Source organism: Macrotis lagotis, chromosome 1 (genome assembly GCF_037893015.1).
Source record: "Macrotis lagotis isolate mMagLag1 chromosome 1, bilby.v1.9.chrom.fasta, whole genome shotgun sequence".
Classification (NCBI taxonomy): Eukaryota; Metazoa; Chordata; class Mammalia; order Peramelemorphia; family Peramelidae; genus Macrotis; species Macrotis lagotis.
The window spans coordinates 507,026,840-507,047,466 of record NC_133658.1 but is presented as its reverse complement, the minus strand read 5'-3'; the positions used below and the strand labels follow the sequence as shown (position 1 = coordinate 507,047,466).

Below are 20,627 nucleotides of genomic sequence, written 5' to 3'. Positions count from 1 at the left end.
GGTTAAGTGGCTTGCCCAAGGCCACACAGCTAGGTAATTATTAAGTGTCTGAGACTGGATTTGAACCCAGGTACTCCTGACTCCAGTGCTGGTGCTTTATTCACTACGTCACCTAGCTGCCCCCAGGATTTGTTTTCCTCAGAGAGTTTTATCTCTTTTTCCATCTGGCCAATTCTGCTTTTTTAAAGCATTCTTCCCCTCAATAATTTTTTTGGACTGTTTTATCCATTTGCCATATGCTGGTTTTTAACATGTTATTTTCTTCAGCATTTTTTTGGATCTCCTTGACTAAGCTGCTGACCTCCTTTTCATGTTTTTCCAGGATCTCTCATTTCTTTTCCCAATTTTTCTGTCTCCCTCACTTGATTTTCAAAGTCTTTTTTGAGATGTCATAGTCCCAGCCTAATTTCTGTTTTTCTTGGAGTCTTTAGATGCAGGAGTTTGTACTTCCTCATCTTCAGATTGAGTTTTTTGATCCTTCTTGGGAATCAAAGGCAAAGTATTTCTCAATAGTGTGCCTCCTTTTTCTCTGCTTACTCATTTCCCCAGCCTGAGCCTGGTTTGGGGGCACTTTCTGAGCTTTTGAGCATTAGTGGGACATCCCCACAAGGATCTCCATGTGTGAGGCTCTGTCTTCCCTCCTGGTCTGTGAATGACCACAAGTGCCCCTCTCTGCACAGGGCTGAGGTGGGGGGGGGGAAGCTGTTGTTCTATGGGGGGGCCTAAATTGCAATCAGGATCTGAATGTGATCAGAATCCCCGAGTCCTGTTCCAGGGACAGAGGACAGAGCTCAGTAATCTCTCTCTCTACTCCCCTCCCTAGGCTCAGCACTAATGCCCTGGGGGCTCCTGCTTACTGGCTCTGCCTGCTTCTGGTTCCTAGATCTGGGCTCCTGTTGCCACACTGCTTGCTGTATGCCCTGAGTGCTGGGCTTCATGTGCTCGCTCTGGCAGAGCTCCCCGGCTGATCCCTCAAGTTGTGCCTGGTGCTCCCTGGGCTGTAGTCCAGGAAACTGCCCTCGCTGCTGGTGAGCCACGGGTCCCAGTGCCCTGGGGCTGCCTCTGGGAGGCTGAAGTTCCTTCACTCTGGTAGTCCACCTGTCCAACCTGGTAGAGCGGAGCCTTTCTGCTATTTTCCAGGTTACCTTGGGTTGGAGAACTGCCTCACTGGGTCCCTCTGTGAATTCTATCTCTCTTGAAAGTGTAGAGTCCTTAGTTTATAAGTTTTGATCAAGAGCACCTAAGAGTTGGTCCTCTCCTGCTGCCATCTTGGCTCTGCCCCCCACCCCCTACATTTTCAATAGAAAAAAGGTATACTAAAGGTTTAGTGTCATTCAAGAGTGTTTTGGCTAAGTAACTTGCTCTGGAAATAACAAAACCAAGAGGATGTCCCAATACTCCAGAAGTGCTAAATGCTGGGTATTTTTAAAGGGTGAATGAGCTACTCTATTTCCTTATAGCTCTAAAATTCTACTGTAGATAGTCAGAATTCACACATGATAAAAAATTGAAAAAAAGTTATCACCTGAGTGTTTTGAGCTAGGTGTTTCAGAATTCATTGTCTTGTGTACATTTTAGATGGACTTTTAAAAAAAAACTTTAGTTTATTGTGGATAAATAAGCAAGTACAGTACTTGGGAACAGTGCTTGACACATAAAAGGAGAATCAGTCTTTTTGTACAACTAGGAATCATTTTGCCATCAGTCACTAAATTAGGGGCAAAATCTTGAAAGCACTTTATCAGATTACATTCCCTTTGAGTAAAGAAACAAAACAAAATACAATTTTTTTTTAAAGACTACTCTAAGCATTCTTGCTCCTTTTCTATCCAGTTTTCGGTTAAATTAGAGTCTTAACATTTTAAAATTTAAATAGTAGTCCACTAAGTTCTAAACCAATGTAGCTCACTTAATTTTGAGCACCTAGCCTGACCTACATTGAGCTATAGCAATACTGTTGTGACGTACATTCAATTGTTTGCACAACCTCTCTCTTCTCCCCACCTCCCACTCCCAGCCCTTTTCCAATTCAAACCAAATAAGCCTCTTCACCAAATAGAATCTAGATTTCCTGCCCTATCAAGAATTGTGCCTATTGATACTTAAGATTTGTGTTCCTGTAATCTTAAAAAGTTACAGCAGTACATTCCTTAGATATAGACAATAATTATATTTTTTAGAAGAGGTATATTTCTCAGAATAGTATATCTGAAATCTCAAGTCATAAATTGCCTTCATAAATTAGCATTGCATTTCAAACATTTATACAAATTTTAAAAGGTGACAAAGTTTTATTATCTATCTTACTTTCATTGGTTTCTTCTACAGATTTAGTTTTTAAGAGCCTGCCCACCAAAGGACTCTTGACTTTAAGAGTTCCCTAAGAAATTAATTCTTACAATGTATTATAAAATTTGCAAGCCTGTTGAGATTTTGTACGTTTTTAAAGGGTGAATCCACAAGTCCATTTCCTGTTCTTTGTTTAAAGTGAGAGTACTAATGGAACCTTCAGGTCCTTTTTTATGTTGCTGCTAGCCTTTTCAGGAGACCTAGCTATGAAGCAGATGCTCATGCTTAATTCCATTCTATATGATTGTGATAGAAAAGTCAGTGTTAACATGCTCAAAAGTTGAAACAGAAATGTAACATCAAGATTTTTGTGGTTTTGACATTGCAAGTTCATTTGCACTTTTGCATCATTAAGTTTAAACACTGGTTTTTGTAGTTTTATTTAACTTTCTTCAGTTCTAATGTTAATAGCTGTACTTCTGCAGTTAATATCATATTGGTAGAATCTAGTATTAGAGAATCTAGTTGTAATCCCCAAGTCCTTGATGAGACTTTGCATATTAGGGCCCACAGTCCATCCTAATTTTGTTCTGTTGATGTGGGCATGTTCAGTTTTGTTGAGACAATCCTTTTTAGCATTTGTATTTACAAGTCCTTGCTTTCTATTTTCTATTCTGCCGAGCATAGTGTTTATATGAGTAAAATAAGCACTATACACATAGGTATTCTATTTTGTTAGGAGTATATTAAATGTTAAAATATTTTAAGATTGCTGTATATACTTCAGGAGGGAGGCGTTGAGTCCTTCTGAGGTGAAGGCTGCAGAAGACTTGTCAGTGCAGTGAAGAGAAACTGGAAGTAGTTATGATGATTTGCAGAAAAAAGAATTACTTTGGTGGGTACAGCTATTGTTCAGGAAGAAATAATTGAAAACTGTCTTCATTATCTCATTTCTGTGGGTACTTTATCCATTCATATAGATTCTACACATTCTATCTTCTTTGTGCATTTTTTGTCTCTTCCACATAGTGTCTAAACTATACCGTTAAACTAAAGGAATAAATATAGTAGTAGCAGTATTTTCTTTGTTAGGCTACTTTAAGATATGTAAAACATTTTTGGGGCTCAGCACAGTGCACCCTTGTCCCTTTGTAGCTGTTTTCCTTTACCTACATTTTTACTTTATGTAAAAGTAGCTTAATTTTGATTATATTGTAATATTTTGGCTTTGTTTGAATTTTCAGTTTTTGATGCAAATTTGCCATCTAGACAGAATACCAATACGTGAACTGTTAGAGCAATTCTGGTTTCCTTTTATATAGTTACTTTGCTAGAGGCATTTTGTTCTGTTAAAGTTTGTTTTTTGCTGAACTCCTGGAATTGAAAGAAATAAACCAAACTTCTCATCTCCCCCCCAAAAAAGTGCTGAGATCACATGTACTCTTTATTTGTTTTTATATATATAAACTGCCTCTTTTAGCCACTTATTTATGTAAGTGATGAATAAAAATTTTAAGCTCTATTTTTGGTCAAATAAATTTAACAAACCACCCTTAAAAGAAACATTTATTGTTTTTAAAATAAGTTACAACTGAGAGAACATGAAAAAGGACTGCAAAGAACTAGTTTTATAATTTGAGAAAATAAAACGTTTGCTAAGGTTATGAAACAAAAACACACAAACAGTAAACAGGAAGAAGTATATGGCCAGTAGCACAGCTTTCCACAATTTGTTTCATATTCTGTGCAAAGGAAATCCTCTCAGGAAAAAGTATTTTTAAAGTTGCATTTTAATGCTATTTGTTTTATGCTCTGTTTTAGAGACAAAAAAATAAATTTGTAAAACTAGGGAAAAATAAAATACAACCAAAACCTATGTAACAAGTGAGAGTGCAATATGAGACAGTGACAATATTCAAAAAATTCCCTTGATGCTACATTGTGTATTTGTGCTTACTTAGCTAATACGATTCATTAAATTAGAGCATTGATTGTAACATAATACATGCCTGCAGAATTTTCTAAATTTATTTTACAACTGTTTATCCAAAGCGCAATGAATACATTTGAATAGGGGCTTTCAGTCTTGCAAATAAGTAAATAAAATGTTTCTTTCTTAAACAACATAGTGGTAGTACCCTTTTGGAAAGAAAACTTTATTTTTTAATATTTTCATTATAGTAAAAGTATGTGTTGTACTACTGTCTATGCTCGAAAATCTTGATTCTTTCAAGTCAACTTACTTTACCACAAGCTGAAGCAATGCAGGCATATAATCTACAAGTGATAAAAAGAAAAAAGGACAATATTCAGACTATTTTACTTGTATTTTCTAAGAATTAATGTTGCCAAGGTTTTCTGTGGTCATTTTACTTTAACCACATTAAATTTATTCCATTTCAGAGCCTTGCAGTTCAGAATTATTTTTTCCTCAAAAATCATTTCCAAATTAGTCCTTTGGATATTAAAAGCTTCATGTGTAGTTCCACTTAAACATCTGCAAGCAAGCATTAAAAAGAAAAACAAAACATGCTCATTTTCTCTGTCAAAACAAATACAACTTAATGAAATGTCCTTCCTACCTAATATTTCAGTGCAGATTTCAAATATTCATTGATTTATTTTTGTACATATTCGGCAGATAGGAACAGCAAACACTAGTACAGCCAATAAACTCTAAAGTGACATGATGCAACCTTGCTCAGAAAACAAAGATCAGGGCGGCTAGGTGGCACAGTGGATAAAGCATCAGCCCTGGAGTCAGGAGTACCTGGGTTCAAATCCGGTCTCAGACACTTGATAATTACCTAGGTGTGTGGCCTTGGGCAAGCCACTTAACCCCATTTGCCTTGCCAAAAAACTTAAAAAAAAAAAAAACAACAAAGATCAACCTTAAGTGGACAAGAATAAAAAATGGGTGTTTTCCACCATCTATAATATATACATCCAAATATGTACATATTCACAATCTATTCAATGAAATAAAGGGTAAAAATGACATCAAAATATTTTTAAATTGGCATAAAAGGAAAATAATTTGACATTTAATGTACAATACATTAGCAAAATATAAATCAAATTGAGAGAAAATTTTATACATAAAGAATATAACAAAATGATTTTTGATGCAAGTAGTGATTTATCCCCACAACTCTTCTGTTCGTCCAAATTTGTAGATGAGGGTACTATAAAAATATGAAAAACATACAATTATACAAGATGAGAAAAACTTGGAACTACATATTACAATATATGTATTTAGGTTCAATTGTGGACCTGATAAAATCAAGTAGTATAGCTACTTATCAGCTAAGGTATTATTTTTCATAACTCAACTTCCTGAACCAACCTAAAATGTCTGAACCATTTTGAATGTTATTCTTCAAGCACAGATACATTATAATATTCCAACATATCATTCTCTTTCAGATTCAACCATATCCAAAAAATTAAGAGTTTAGGTTTTCTTGTTATTAAAAATAATAACTTGCATTTATATATTTTTCAATTTACAGTTAAGCACTTTCCCCTAAACAACTCAGTAACATGTTATTTAGGTACTAACAATTTCATCAATTATATCTGAGTGCCTAGTATCTCATTAGATCGTTAACCTATTAATTCTACTTTAACAATACCTGCTACTTGAACCTGTTAATTGATAATTCAACTCTCAACTAAAAATATATCAAAAATTAAAAAACTAAAGTTACCACTTCCAAATGATAAAACAATGTTATAAAAGCATATTCTTGGTCCTGAATTATAATATGGGTTTAATATGGCAGCAACAGAAAGCTTCTTGAGAGTAGGGTATTTTCCAGGTCTACTATACAGGAGTTACTTAAGTACTACTAATACTAAATGATAAAATGGGAAAAGGACAAAGGGAAAGTTTCAGTTGATAAGAAAAAATAAATAACATAAAAATCTGAGTGGGTCTTTGAATCAACCACAGAGTGGTAATATAATATACATCTGGGTATCTGTTTTTAAAAAATAGGTCACAAGACATGTGTGATTATCACTCTACTAAAAATAATTCTTAAATTAAGATTTCAAGTATAAAATAACAATCAAGTCATTGGCATTTTTAAATGACAAGATCACATAGAGTGGGTAGAGCTGATACTATCCAAAAGATTTCCACTCCAAAAATTCAGAAGTCACCTTCATACCTGTTAGTTATCTAAATTATGATCACTATGCTATTGTATCAGGAAATTTTATCTTTTATATTCATATCATATATTCAAATTCATAAATTCCATATTCATATATTTCCTATTCTGTTAGACTTAGTCTGGCTGTTAACAAAGTCCTATGAAAAATAGATTTAATTTACTAATATTCAAGTTTTGATTTTTTTTTAGTTTTTGGAAAGGCATTGGGGGTTAAGTGACTTGCCAAAGGTCACACAGCTAGTTAATTATTAAGTGTCTGAGGCTGGATTTGAACTCAGATTCTTCTGACTCCAGGGCTGGTGCTCTATTCTCTGTGCCACCTAGCTTCCCTAAGTCTTGAAATTTTTAAACACAGTGCTCCTAGAACAGGGATTTTTTGACTGGGGGCGGTCCATAAACTTCCTTGTGGGTTTTTTTTTAATATTTTGATCATTGAATTCCAATATAATCCATTTTCTTTGTTACCTTATGTATTTTATACATTTATAAATATCTTGAGAAGGGGATCTTCTCAAATTTAAGAACTCCTAAAGATTGGAGGGGATGCTGGGAAGGTAGGGACTGTTAATTTGTTAAGAGTACTTACCTTAGGACTCCTAAGACAAACATTATCTAGGGAAATTGTCTTTTTCCTTATTTTCAATTAGATCAAGCCAAACTTTTTAGTTCATAAATTATTTCATGGAGAAATGTCTCCATCTTGTGGCCTTTTAGCAGATTACTTTTAGTAGATTACTGTCACGGTTTTTTTTGCATTTACCCCACATTTAAACAGAACTACGTAGCAACTAGTTAACTATTACTCATTACCTATAATTTTATAACAAAGTATTACTCTTATTGTACTATCAGAATTCGCACTTTGTCCTTAATTTTTATATTCTTTTTTATAATACACATAAATCGAACTGAATTCCCAGAAAACTTTATAGAGGTAAAATAGTAAAGTGGTTAACTCACCTAAAAAATATAAGTGCATTTTGGAAAAATACAGCTAGTCCTGGATAAACATTAGTATCTGCAAGAAATTAAAAATATAGGTCAAGAAAAACTGCTATCAACTTATTCAATAACAAAGAGTATCAGTGCTAACCACAAATAGACACCAAGAAATAAGGTATCAGGGAAGGTAGGTAGTGCAGTGATAGAGCACTGACCTGCAGTCAAGAGGATCTGAGTTCAAATTTGACCTCAGACACTTAATTAATACCTAGCTGTGTGACCTTGGGCAAGTCACTTAACCCACTGCCTTACCAAAAAAAAGTATCAAAAGGAACCAAAAAATACTTAATTGAATTATCTGAATTTTTTAAAAGCATTTATTTACCTTATGCAAATAATATTTATAGATTCTTTACTATAAAAATGGATGTTCCTCTTCCCCCCCAAAGGGGGGGGGGCTCAATTTTTTCCCAATAAGCTATGACAATAACAAGAGATATGGACATATCACCTAGGGTACTGGTTATATTATTATGTGAGCCAAGGACACCTAAAGGCAGACAAGGATTCGTTGTAAGGAGCACTAATTCACAAGCACATCAAATATTTTCATTCTGTTATTATCACAAACCAATAGAAAAGGGGAAGAAGAAAAAAGTTCCTCCTATTCAAAAATTGAGAACCGATGACCTAAGGCAAAAGTAGATAAGCAGTTTTTTTTTTAATTTACTGCTTATTCAGCACAACTATTATGGAGTGGATCAGAACTAAGAGGAAAAAGTGGAATACTGTCAAAAACAAGTTGTTGAAAAATATTAATAGGTCATCAACAATTCTGTAACTGTATTTTACTAGGAGACTTCTAGAATACTATTATATGTTGTCAGTAAATTGTATAAAAACAAGGAATACATCTTTACCTAACCAATCCAAAACTCCAAATTTATTCCTAGATCCCAGTAAACAATAAACATCAAGGAAGTGAACAAAAAGGCCTCTCTGCTTAAGGAAAGGCCCAGAATCTTTACACTTTGACACTCTCATAGAATAGTTCTTTGATCTATTTACTCTTACTTTATGATTAACTGGTTTTCTAGTTTAAGATAGATTAGAAGCAAATTTAAAAATTCAAAGAAAAAAATACTACAGAGTCACAATGAATACTTCTGTCATGTCAGCAGCAATAAATGAGGGTGGGATACTATCACCACCACAACTCCCTCCCCAAACAGGAACAGAACAATTATAAACAGATCTAACCCTTGGGCTACTTGAAGACAGGCATTTTCTCTCCAGTCTTCAGTTTATTTTTTGTCTGGTCACTCTCACAAAGCATCACCTGCAGTTCCCTCACCACCTGGTCTCGCCCAGTTTATTGCTAGGGAGGTGGCACAGTAGACATAGTGCCAAGTCTGGAGAGTCAGGAAGATGAGTTCAGATCCAGCCTCAGACATTTCCTAGGTGACTCTGGGGAAGACATTTCAACTGCCTGCCTCAGCCTCCTTATATGTAAAAATGGCACTTATTTCCCTGAGTTGTTGTAAGGATGCAATGGAATCCTATGTGTAAAGTGCTTTAGGGCCATCTAAGGCATCAGAGGCCTTACTTGATGCCTTCTGTGTCTGACCTCTCCTCCCTCCCTCCAGACCTATTTATTTATCAATAGGCCTTCCAAACTTAGCACTCAGAATCAAACAAAATATTCAAGATCAAAGTATAAGAGAAATATCAACTCACTTGTTCTGAACTCATTCTCTGAGGGTTCCAGAGAGGTGAAATGTATATTTTACTATTCAACGCTGCTCAGTGTCATTAAATATCAGGAACAATTTGTTGGTTTTTTGATTGGAAAAGTAGGAAGAAAATCATGGAAATGGTAGATTTAAGTTTTAATACCATGAGCAGTTATCATACAGGTTCATAGATTTAGAGTTCAAAGAGGATCTTATAAGGTCACTTGTTTTACAGAAGAAGAAACTGAGCTAACACAACCAGTGTGGGATTTGAACTCTGGGTAGCTAGATGGCACAGTGAATAGAGCATTGGCCTTGGAATCAGGAGAACAGGAGTTTGAATCCAGTCTCAGACACTTGATTCTCACTAGCTCTGTGACCTTGGGCAAGTCACTTAACCCTGACTGCCTCAGATCCAGGTTTATCTCCAGTCGTTCTGATTCATGTCTAGCCATAGGACCACCCAGAGGGCTCTGGAGGAAGAAGTGAGGCTGGTGACTTAACAGCCCATTCCCTCAAAACTCAATTCATGTGTTTGTCATCACATCATCTCCCTGATGCCATGGTCTTCTTTGAAAATGAAGGATGGGAGAAGTGGCACCATGGCGGGCAGGCTGGGCCGGTTCCTGAAGGAGGCCTGGGCCAAGGAACCCGTGGTGACCATGTCCTTCACCATCGGCACCATGGCTCTGCTCTTACCCCCCTTAAGCCCCCATACCAAGTATGCGGGCATGATGAACCGGGCCACACCTTACAACTACCCTGTTCCCGTTCGAGATGATGGCAACATGCCCGACATACCCAGCCATCCTCAGGACCCTGAGGGTCCTTCCCTCCAGTGGCTGAAGAATCTGTGAATCCTCTATCTGTTCCCCTCCCCCTCCCCAATAAACATCCTGGTCTTTAAAAAAAAGACAGAAAATGAAGGAGGGGGGGTGGGGCTTGGTGGCGTAGTGGATAAAGCACCAGCCATGGAGTCAGGAGTACCTGGGTTCAAATCCGGTCTCAGACATTTAATAATTACCTAGCTGTGTGGCCTTGGGCAAGCCACTTAACCCCATTTGCCTTACAAAAATCTAAAAAAATAAAAAATTTAAAAAAATAATGAAGGATAAACATTATTTGAACTTAGGTATTCCTGACTCCAAGGCCTAGCAATCTATCATTATAAAATTGCAATAGATTGTTGTAGAAAAGTAATTTTGAAACTATTTTCATGGTTGTTACAGGATGAAAGAACTAATTAAATTCCTAGCAGGCTTTAAATACAGCAAACTGAAGTAAATAACACCAACTAATATATTATTTACTAAAAATCTCTGCAGTGAAATATTACACATCATGGAAATGTCCCCTAACAAAAATTACATTCATTCCACAAGGATAAATACAAAATAAGTACTGTATTAGTAATAATGTCCAGATGAGCTCAAAAACCATCAGAATATTTCATTCTATATATTTAATTTCTTTATATTTAACTTTCATCCAATAAGCTAACTCACTTTATTAAGATCAGTACCAAACCCAGTAGACCAAAAAAGCATCATGTTAAATGTAATATCCACTTAAAAAAAAATCTGTGCTTAAAGAGGTTTCATAGTTTCATACAATTTATTATATTTTATTCTTTGTATACTAAAATGTTCACATTTACTGCTGTTTGTTAGGTTCATAATAAAATCTCCTAATATGCAAAAAGGGACATAATTTTTTAGACCTGGACACTATAGGAATTTGTTGTGATTATGCTTATTTTTTAAGAGCATATTTTTCTATTTTTTTCCAGTGAAGGTGGGTGGGGAAAAAAAAATAAATGCATGGGTACAACTAGGTGGTGCAGTGGATAGAACACCAATCCCAGAGTCAGGAGGACTTGAGTTCAAATCCAGCTTCAGATACTTATTAACTGTGTGAACCTCAGCCAGTCACAATTCCATGGTCTCACCTAAATAAATGAATGGATAAATAAATAAATAAATACTTGGTAACTTGAAGAAAAAACAATACCCTTACTTTTAGAAAAGACCAATTTATACATTCTTTGGGAATTAAACAGCATTTTTCCTACTTCAGCCAGAGAAACTGAGACAAATTTTAGTGCCTTCCTCAAAGGAACTAGAACCTGCAAAAACAACTGGATTTCTGAAAATGATCAAACTAAAAACATTTTTAAACTTAAGTGCATTACCTCCACACTAAATTTTAAAACAAATTTTATATTAGATGGATAACAAGTTAAGACAAACTAAAGTTGATTATATTAACATTAAAAAAAAAACTAACTAGGAAAGAATGAACTTACTTTGAGTAACATATGCACCAAAAAGAATCCACATCGAAGCAATAAGCGAACCAAACATCAACATGAAACCAATGAAAAGCCAAACTCGAGCACCTGTAAGTAAGATAGGATTTATCATTTTGTTCATTTTCCTATTTCTCCACACCTGGGACAACTTCATCAATCCCACACCCTGCGTTTCAGCATCATCACCTACCATTATACACAACTGAGAACTGTAAAACACACGAGAAGCTGCCTGGCTAGCTTGAAGAGTTGTCAAAAAGCTGTAGCAATATTTGTTTCTCTGATATCCAGGATATTAAAAATTAAGAATAATAAATTAAGTATAAATAAATTAAGTATAAATAAATAAAGTAAATGTAATTGAAGCCAAGGAGGAAACAAAAAATTTACAGAAAGTAGAAAGAGGCCATTTAGTATGAGAACAAAGTAGCCCTGACTACCTTCCCAGGCCATGAAAACCAACATCCCGTACACAGCAATGGATGTTGGCCCAAATGACCCGCATCATGAAGAAAGGTGGCCCTGTGTTCCATGCATTTAATTTCATGAGGCAAGAACTAGGACATTTCACAAAGATTCTCTTCAAAATGATCCTTCAGTTCTGCTACTTACAAATGCCAAATTTCCAGCTTTCTAGAAAATGAACCTATCCCAAATGACTGACTCCCTTACAGTCAGGAAGACACAAGTTCAAATTTTACCTTACATGATCATTAGGGAGAACATGGGCAAACCACTTCCCCTGAGTTCTCAGCTATGAGATGAAGATAACAAGATCAAAAGATAAATAACAAGAATCAAACAAGAGAAAGTAAGAAAAGGGCTTTGCAAATTTAAAGCATTATTTAAATGCTTATTATTACAGCTGAGGTTTTATTTTATCACTGGAAGAAAATATCAATCATATTTTTCATTATCATCATTCATCATTATGTACAACTTATTTTGACTATTATACTAGTTATTACTAACCCTCTAAAGCAAAATTTCTACTTTACAAAAAAAAACTAAAGCTCAAAACTTGAATTCATGTCTTCCGATTTCAAAAGAAAGTTCCTGCCACTGAACCACACTCACTGCTGATTTCTGAGCTTTTTCTTTCTTAGAAATTTAGCTTAGGGGCGGCTAGGTGGTGCAGTGGATAGAGCACCAGCCCTGGAGTCAGGAGGACCTGAGTTCAAATCCAGCTTTAGACACTTAATAATGACCTAGCTGTGTGGCCTTGAGCAAGCCACTTAACCCCATTGCCTTGCAAAAAAAAAAAAGAAAAAAAGAAATTTAGCTTAAGGAAAGGAGGAACAATAGGAAGGCCAAAAGTTTAGGGCCTCTTGATCCCCCTATCCAAATGCCTTCTTGTCACCCAATTTCTAGAGCATTCCCATAGGAGTTAGATTAAGAAGTACCTCTTTTTGTTTTCTTTTATTCAAGTTTAAACTGAGAAATTAAACTTTTTAGAGTACTTTTGTCCAACAAGGGGAAAAAATAACACCTACAATGCTAATTAGGCAGATGAAACAAGACTGAATAAAATTCTATGTGACAAACCAATGGAAATAATTCTTCAAAATATCTCAAATAATTCTTCTAAATACCTCAAATTCTCCAAACATTCCTATTAGAAAAGCAGAAAGAACAAAAAATAAAAATAAAAAGTAAGTCCAACTACCAAGACAGTTCAAGAATACTTAAAGGAATTGTAATTTTGGTGGTGGTACTCTCTGAATTGACAGAATGCTTTACAGTTTAGCACCTCTGTTCAAGAGTGGATTCAGTCAAAAAGTCCCTCACTATATGACCAATCCAGTAATGAGCCTAACAGTTCAGCTAAGTTGTATCACATATGACAGATACTTATTCAATCCATCATCAAGTCTATGTTCTAAACTTTCAAAGCCTAGTAGATCCATAGCCTTCAGAAACGCAGGATCATTTCCATACTGTGATGAAGGATCACAGTAAAAGTTTAGAAGATTCAACAAAGTAAGTCATGTCAAAATAAAAACATAACAAAACATCAAGTTTGAGAGCATCAATGGTAGTTCTATAGTATTAAAAGATAATACAGGGGTGACTAGGTGGCGCAGTGGATAAAGCACCGGCCCTGGAGTCAGGAGTACCTGGGTTCAAATCTGGTCTCAGACACTTAATAATTACCTAGCTGTGTGGCCTTGGGCAAGCCACTTTAACCCCATTTGCCTTGCAAAAACCTAAAAAAAAAAAAAAAAAAAAAAAAAGATAATAAAGAAGTTGGACATCTGCTCAATTTAATCTACTGCCCTTTCAAAAGCTGGGAATGTGATTATTATTCATTGCAATGAAATTCCAGTGTGATGAAAGTATCAGATACCTAGAGAAGTTTATTATAAGGAAGTTTAATAGGGATTAAAAATTATTGAGTGAAAATTTAGATGTTTCCCTAATCAATCAACAAGTTCTTATCAAGCACCTATTATTTGGCAGGCACTATGCTCAAGACTGTAGCTTCAGAGACAAAAACGAAATAATCCTTGCCTTCAGCAACCTTATATACTAATGGGGGAGATTAAAGTTGCAAGCTATATACAAGCAAGTAAATGGTAGGTGGGAAAGAATTATCATCTAGAAGGAAAAGCTTCATGTAGAAGATAGCATTTGAGTTTTGAAGAAAACAAAAAAAGAGTCTACTCCAAACATAGGGAATACAGGTGCAAAGGTAAAGGGACAAGAGATAAAATGTCATTTATGAAGTGATATCAAGAAGGCTATACTACAGCATACAGGTAAAGATGTTATGTACAACCAAAAGAATGCATATTAAGAAATATATATATCATAAGCAAACAGACAAAATGGTTAGTATATGCCATTCATTGCTATCTATTTATTTATATGTGCCTATATACATACATGCATGTATTTGTGTACATAGACATGTATATCTATGCATATGCAACTATACCTATATATGTGTATGAGTACATATAGACATGTGTATACGTATACACATATACATGTATACACATCTACATAATAATATCAAAGTCTTTGGATAATTCAATCAATTGATTTTAAAAAGTCATAGGTTCAATCTTTGAATATGATAGTTACCAAACCCAACTAAATTTGCTCATTGGGGGGAAATAAGAAGATAAACATAAAAATCCACCATCCCTCCAAGAAAAATAAATCAAAGCCTGAGACCAACTAATTAGTGTATAATACACAAAGAACAACACATTATCACAAGTACAAATTTCTTGAAAAATTTTTTATCTTTATAGGGTATTTAACCCATGGTAAGACTATAAAAAGTTGTAAAGATGTATATTGGGACCCAATTATTAGTTCTGCAAAAAGAACTCAGTTTTTATAATTTAAAGCATACTTTGCCAATTTTTCTTCATTTATAGTAAACCCAAGAGTCAGTCAAAATAGATTCTACCTACCTGTTCTCCCTAAGCAGCCACTTTCATAGCTATCACCTCTCACTTGTGCATTTGACACAGCATTTATCCTAGAATACACAAACACACACAAAAAAATATGATCCACATATGATTTTTTAAAATAAATGTCTTCGAATAATACATTCTCTTTGAATAACTTGTTTCTTAATCACAAAACAAGAAGGCAACTAAATACACATTTGTGAAACCACAGGTACTCTGTGGTTAGAAATGATACTTTATCTTATTCCTAAAGGACACTCAGAATACAACACACTTCTTAAATTTTTACTTCCTGTTATATATGATATGAATCAGGACTCAACTTCCCTTTATTACTTTTTTTTAAAAACAAAATCTGTATAGCAATATTAGATTATGCCAAGGCCACCAATACAACAGTAGCTTACTTTTGGCTGTTCCTGAACAGTTTTTGAACTTTAAGAAAAAAATTCAGATAGTAAAATTATGGAGAAAAATGTTTTAGAACTTGGAAATATGTATAATAACTTGCCCACTTTATTCAGCTTAAAGATAACTTTTTCTTCCTACTTAAGTTAAAGCAAAGTTCAGGATCTAATGCTAAAATGACAGCAAGAATTCCTTTTTATTTATTTGGTTATTACTTCTTAGGAAAACTTTATAGTCTGAGTGTTTCTCATTTATCAAGCCATATATTAACTATTCTAAGAAAAATATCTCAAAATAAAAAAAACTAAAAAAAAATAATCTCAACTTTTAGAATTACCTTCATACTTACATGAAAAAAGCTAATGTGGAAAACACTCCACATGTATGAAAAGCATGGTTCATTTGTTCTGGTTTAGGATATACCACTGCTGCATCAATCATTATCCACCAACCTGTAAAAAACTTAAAAAAAAAACAGTAAACATACATTTTACCAATTAAACCTTGAGAGTATTTCTAAAATTCTAAGGACTAGAAATAAATCCAAATCAAGGTCTTAATTTAAGATTTTGTACTTCCTCCTTCTCCTGCCTTCCATTCTAGCATAATGCATTGCACATTAAAAAGTGATTCAATTTGCTGATAAATTTTTCATATCTTCTTTATTAAAATATTTCTACTTTGAATTATTTTTTAAAAGGAAAGCAAAAGGTAAATTTTTCTTTTATATTTATACAGTATATAGTATATGCTTTTGCTGGATTTGTGATTTCATCTGCATAGAAGCTTTCATTGCAAAATCAGTACCTTTTAAGCCAACTTAACTTCTTCAAACAATCATAAAGCCAACATGTCAGAGGTAAATTTTGAATCTAAGCCTTCATGACTTAATCTCTCTACATACGGCATTATACTGCCTCAATGATACCTACATGCAGTCTTTTTTTTTAAGGTTTTTTTCGTAAGCCAAACGGGGTTAAGTGGCTTGCCCAAGGCCACACAGCTAGGTAATTATTAAGTGTGTGAGACCGGATTTGAACCCAGGTACTCCTGACTCCAGGACAGGTGCTTTATCCACTACACCACCTAACTGCCCCTACCATATGCAGTCTTAAAAAGTTTCAGACACATGTCATTTAGCTATATTAGAAAAGACATAAAAAAATAATCAGGAACAGCTTCTTCTCTTGTTAATTTAAACATATCTCCCGGGGGTGGCTAGGTGGCATATGGTATGGTATGTGATGTTCTATAAAAAATCATGAAGAATGGGACTTTAGAAATGCCTGGAAAGACTTGCATGAATTAAAGCTGTGTGAAGTGAATAGAACCAGAAGATCATTAAAAATACTTATAGCAACACTGGGTGATGATCAACTATGTTAGACTTGTTTATTTCAACAGTACAATAATCAAAGACAATTTTAAAAGACTTGTGATGGAAAATATCATCCATATCCAGAGAAGGAACTGTGGAGTTGAGTTAAATGCAGACCAAAGCTTACTATCTTCGATTTTTAAAAGTCATCTTATGTATTACATTTTTTTCCTAATTTTTTTCTTCTGTTTGTTCTTTCACAACATAATTAATATGGTTCTATTGTTTAGCACAGTGATAAATAAAGAGCCTATATCAGATTGTTCTCAAGGGGAGGGGGAGGGAAAAGAGGGAAGGAGAAAAACATAAAACTCAAAACCTTGCAAAAGAATGAATGGTTAAAATTACCACTGCAAGTTGTTGGAAAAACAAATAAATAAAAAAATTTTTTTTGATAATTTCTCACCAAACTCAAAAAAATAAAAGTAAATGAAAACAAGTCATAGGATTAGTATCACCCCCTAAAATGAATAAGAATGTGGGTCTTATGCAAAAAAATTCTAATTTACAATAATACCTACTACATATCAATAATATGATAAAAACTAGAAATACAATTACAAAAATGAGGTATGATTTGCACTCAAGGAGTTTATATTATACTGATATAATGATTTGTCAAATTTATTTTAATTAGCTAACCAATGCAGAATGATTTTAGAAAGACATCCAAAAAGCTGAAAAGGGCATAAGAAAAAGTTTATAAACATGGAATATTTATGTAAGATTCACTCTTTGCATCAAAAAAGCTCTCAATATGAAAGAGATCTTGAGGAAAATCAAGTAATGTACAGAACTTGTTTGCAATGCATGGGAGGAAGACAATCAAAGGCAGAAGACACAATTACTTAATTTTTCCACAGTTTTCCTTACCAAGCAAAATTAATTTTTCATCAGGAAGGAAAGAACAAAAACGGTTAAAAAGAAAAAAAATATTTAAAGTAAATAAGGAGAATATGAGAGATCTTAATGAATTGCTATCCTTAAAGAGTACAACTGTAGGAATTAGAAGAGGTACATTAGAACCTGACAAAGCATGTCCTAATAAAGAAGGGAAAGAAGGTATATATTTCAAACTATAGGTGAGCCTGACATCAATTCCTGCTAACATTCTAAAATATAGGGGCAGCTAGGTGGTGCAGTGGAAAAAACACCGGCCCTGGAGTCAGGAGTACCTGGGTTCAAATCTGGTCTCAAACACTTAATAATTACCTAGCTGTGTGGCCTTGGGCAAGCCACTTAACCCCATTTGCCTAGCAAAAACCTAAAAATTTTTTTAAAAAAACATTCTAAAATACATTATTAATACTCAAGTGAGAAAATAGTTTATAGTATTTAGAAGGGAAGCAATCATTAAAAATGCAATAGTAATGCAAATCTTGGACCCAAAGGAGAAATAAGTTAATGAAACTGTCTCCTTCAAATGGAAGTTTGGGAACTATGAGCATAAAATGTCACACACACTCATCAGACTTTGATTTTACTTTAAATGCTTTTCCATACTTTGTTCACAGAGAAGGCTCATGGAGATATCAAGAAATTATGATATGTCTTTAGTATTTCCTTGATCAATGGGTCAAGGGAATACCAAAAACAGTTAACCCAGATTTCAGTAAATCATATGAGCATACAACAACGGGAAGCAGTTAGGAGGACCAGACCCAATAATATTTATTGATTAATGAATGAATTAATGACAACATACAGGTGAGTTCTTAAGTGTAAGTATCCCAGGACTCTTGACATTGACCCGATTCTATTTTATATATTTATTTATCACTCATTTGGATGGTTAAAATATATAGTACATTTAAGAAATGTGCATACAATACAAAGCTGAGATAAAAAACTAATGCAAAAATGAAAGAATAAGCATTAAAAAAAAGATTTTCAAAGGCTATAATAATAAATTTAATAGGAATAAAGGTAAAGTCCTACACAGGTTAAAAAAAATCACATGCTTAACATTCATACAAAATGAAGGGGATGTGAATAGAAAGCAGTTTATGTGAAAAAGGCATCTAAAGACAAAGTGGTATCTATCATCAGTGTGGTTTGGTATCTATATTAATTTAAATAGTGATAACCTATGAGTAAGAGAAAGATAACCAGGTTAGTAAGAGGATTCAAAATCATGCCATGTGAAGATTGGTTTCAAATGCCTTCTGGTCATTTCATACTAAATGACCATAGACTACTTAAGTTCAGCCTGTCCAAAACTCAATTCTTTAGTACTCCTTCCTCTCAAAAAAGGCCCCCCCCCCCAACTTCTCTATTCAGGGTACTACCATTCTACCAATCATCCAGACTTGCAATCTAGGGTCATCCTCAGCTCCAAATTCTATTCTCACACCAAATGCAATTTACTGCCAAGTCCCTGATTATACCTTTACAACATCTCAGTTTTTCTATCTTCTCTGACACTGCCACCATGCTGGTACAGGCCCTATTACCTACACTCTTGAATTAGCCCTTTGACTGGTCTCCCTGCTTCCTCATAGTTTAGGTATCCAAGTGATTTTTCAAAGCTCAGGTCTAATAACGGATATGGTCATTGACTCCCATCCTCTATTCAATAAACTTCAGTGGTTCCTTATAATCTTCAATATCAAATATAAAATTCTAAAACCTTTATAATCTGACCCCTCCCTTTCTATCTTTCAGTCTTAAACTTTTACTCCCCTGCATGTACTTTATGATATAGTAACACTGATCTCTTTGCTGTTCCTCACACAAGGCAGACTCTCTTGCCAGAAATGCTCTTCTTCCTCATCTCAAATTCCTGGCTTCCCTCTCTTCAAACCTCACTTAAAGTTCTACTTTCTTTAAGTAAGAAAACTTGCTCAACCCCTTTAATTAGCTCTATGCCTTCCCTTTAAGACTACCTCCAATTTATCTCATTATATACATACATACATACATATACATATACACATACACACCACATTTATACACATATCTTATTGGTATATAATTGTTTGCATGTTCTCTCATTAGAAATGAGAATCTTTAAAAACTTCAGAGGGCATTTAAATAAGGCCAATTGTCAACTGCTCGTGGGTAGACCGAGCTAATATAATAAAAATGATAATTCTACTAATTTAAATTATTTATTCCATACCAATTAAATTTCCAAAGCAATACTTTAGTGAGATAGAAAAAACTGTTTGGTACTGGCCAAGAAATAGAGAGGAGGACAAGTGGAATAGATTAGGTGCAAAAGAAATAGCAGTAAATGACAGTAATAATCTATTGTTTGATAAACTCAAAGATTCCAGCATCTGGGATAAGAACTCACTCTTCAATAAAACTACTGGGAAAACTGGAAGATAGTATGGCAGAAACCAGGCATAGACCAAAATCTCTCACTCAATGCCAAGATAAGCTTGCAAAGGATTTAGACATAAAAGGTAATATTATAAACCAATTAGGAGAATAAGGAATAGATTATCTGTCACATCTGTGTGTGGGATAAAAATGCACTTAAAAAAAATATAGAGACTCCACTCCTCTGAGCAAAAAAAGAAAATTTATTTTGGCTTTTGTCGAGAAAAGGGCACACTCGGGGCGGCTAGGTGGCGCAGTGGATAAAGCACCCGCCCTGGAGTCAGGAATACCTGGGTTCAAATCCAATCTCAGACACTTAATAATTACCTAGCTGTGTGGCCTTGGGCAAACCACTTAACCCCACTTACCTTGCAAAAACCAAAAAAAAAAAAGGGAAAAAAAATAAAAAAAAAAAAAGAGAAAAGGGCACACTCCAAGTCTCACAAAGGTAGTGAAGATCAAGGACCTGCCCCGAATTGATGGTCAAGCAAGATCATATGGTCTAACACGATCCCCTCCTCCTCCCTATCGTCCCTCTCTATCGACTCATTGGTTAGTCTTCAGAGTTACATTCTACTTGTGAAAAATCTACTCCAGCAACAAAGAAAAGAATGAAAAGGTTTTCAT

The 20,627-nt window shown here is 34.6% G+C and overlaps 2 protein-coding genes across 6 annotated transcripts in view; one reads left to right on the top strand and one right to left on the bottom strand.

Annotated features, from left to right (window-relative positions):
* Positions 1 to 1,806: 1,806 nt before the first annotated feature.
* TMEM50B (transmembrane protein 50B) overlaps positions 1,807 to 20,627 on the bottom strand; it is a 40,249-nt gene continuing 21,428 nt past the window's right edge. For 2 of the 5 annotated variants that reach the window (XM_074214075.1, XM_074214076.1), the window contains exons 3-6: positions 15,645 to 15,757; positions 14,885 to 14,952; positions 11,454 to 11,546; positions 1,807 to 5,474 (exon numbers count right to left, since the gene is read on the bottom strand). In XM_074214075.1, the coding sequence (XP_074070176.1) occupies positions 5,290 to 5,474; positions 11,454 to 11,546; positions 14,885 to 14,952; positions 15,645 to 15,757 (459 nt within the window). In that variant the 3' untranslated portion in view covers positions 1,807 to 5,289. Of the gene's footprint in view, positions 5,475 to 7,433; positions 7,492 to 9,152; positions 11,097 to 11,453; positions 11,547 to 14,884; positions 14,953 to 15,644; positions 15,758 to 20,627 lie in introns of those variants that run through there. The other 3 variants (XM_074214077.1, XR_012474003.1, XM_074214074.1) reach the window with 3 other exon arrangements.
* On the top strand, positions 9,613 to 10,011 carry LOC141506892 (NADH dehydrogenase [ubiquinone] 1 alpha subcomplex subunit 3-like). The gene has a single exon (XM_074214078.1). The coding sequence runs from the start codon at positions 9,706 to 9,708 to the stop codon at positions 10,003 to 10,005; it is 300 nt and encodes a 99-aa protein (XP_074070179.1). The 5' UTR covers positions 9,613 to 9,705; the 3' UTR covers positions 10,006 to 10,011.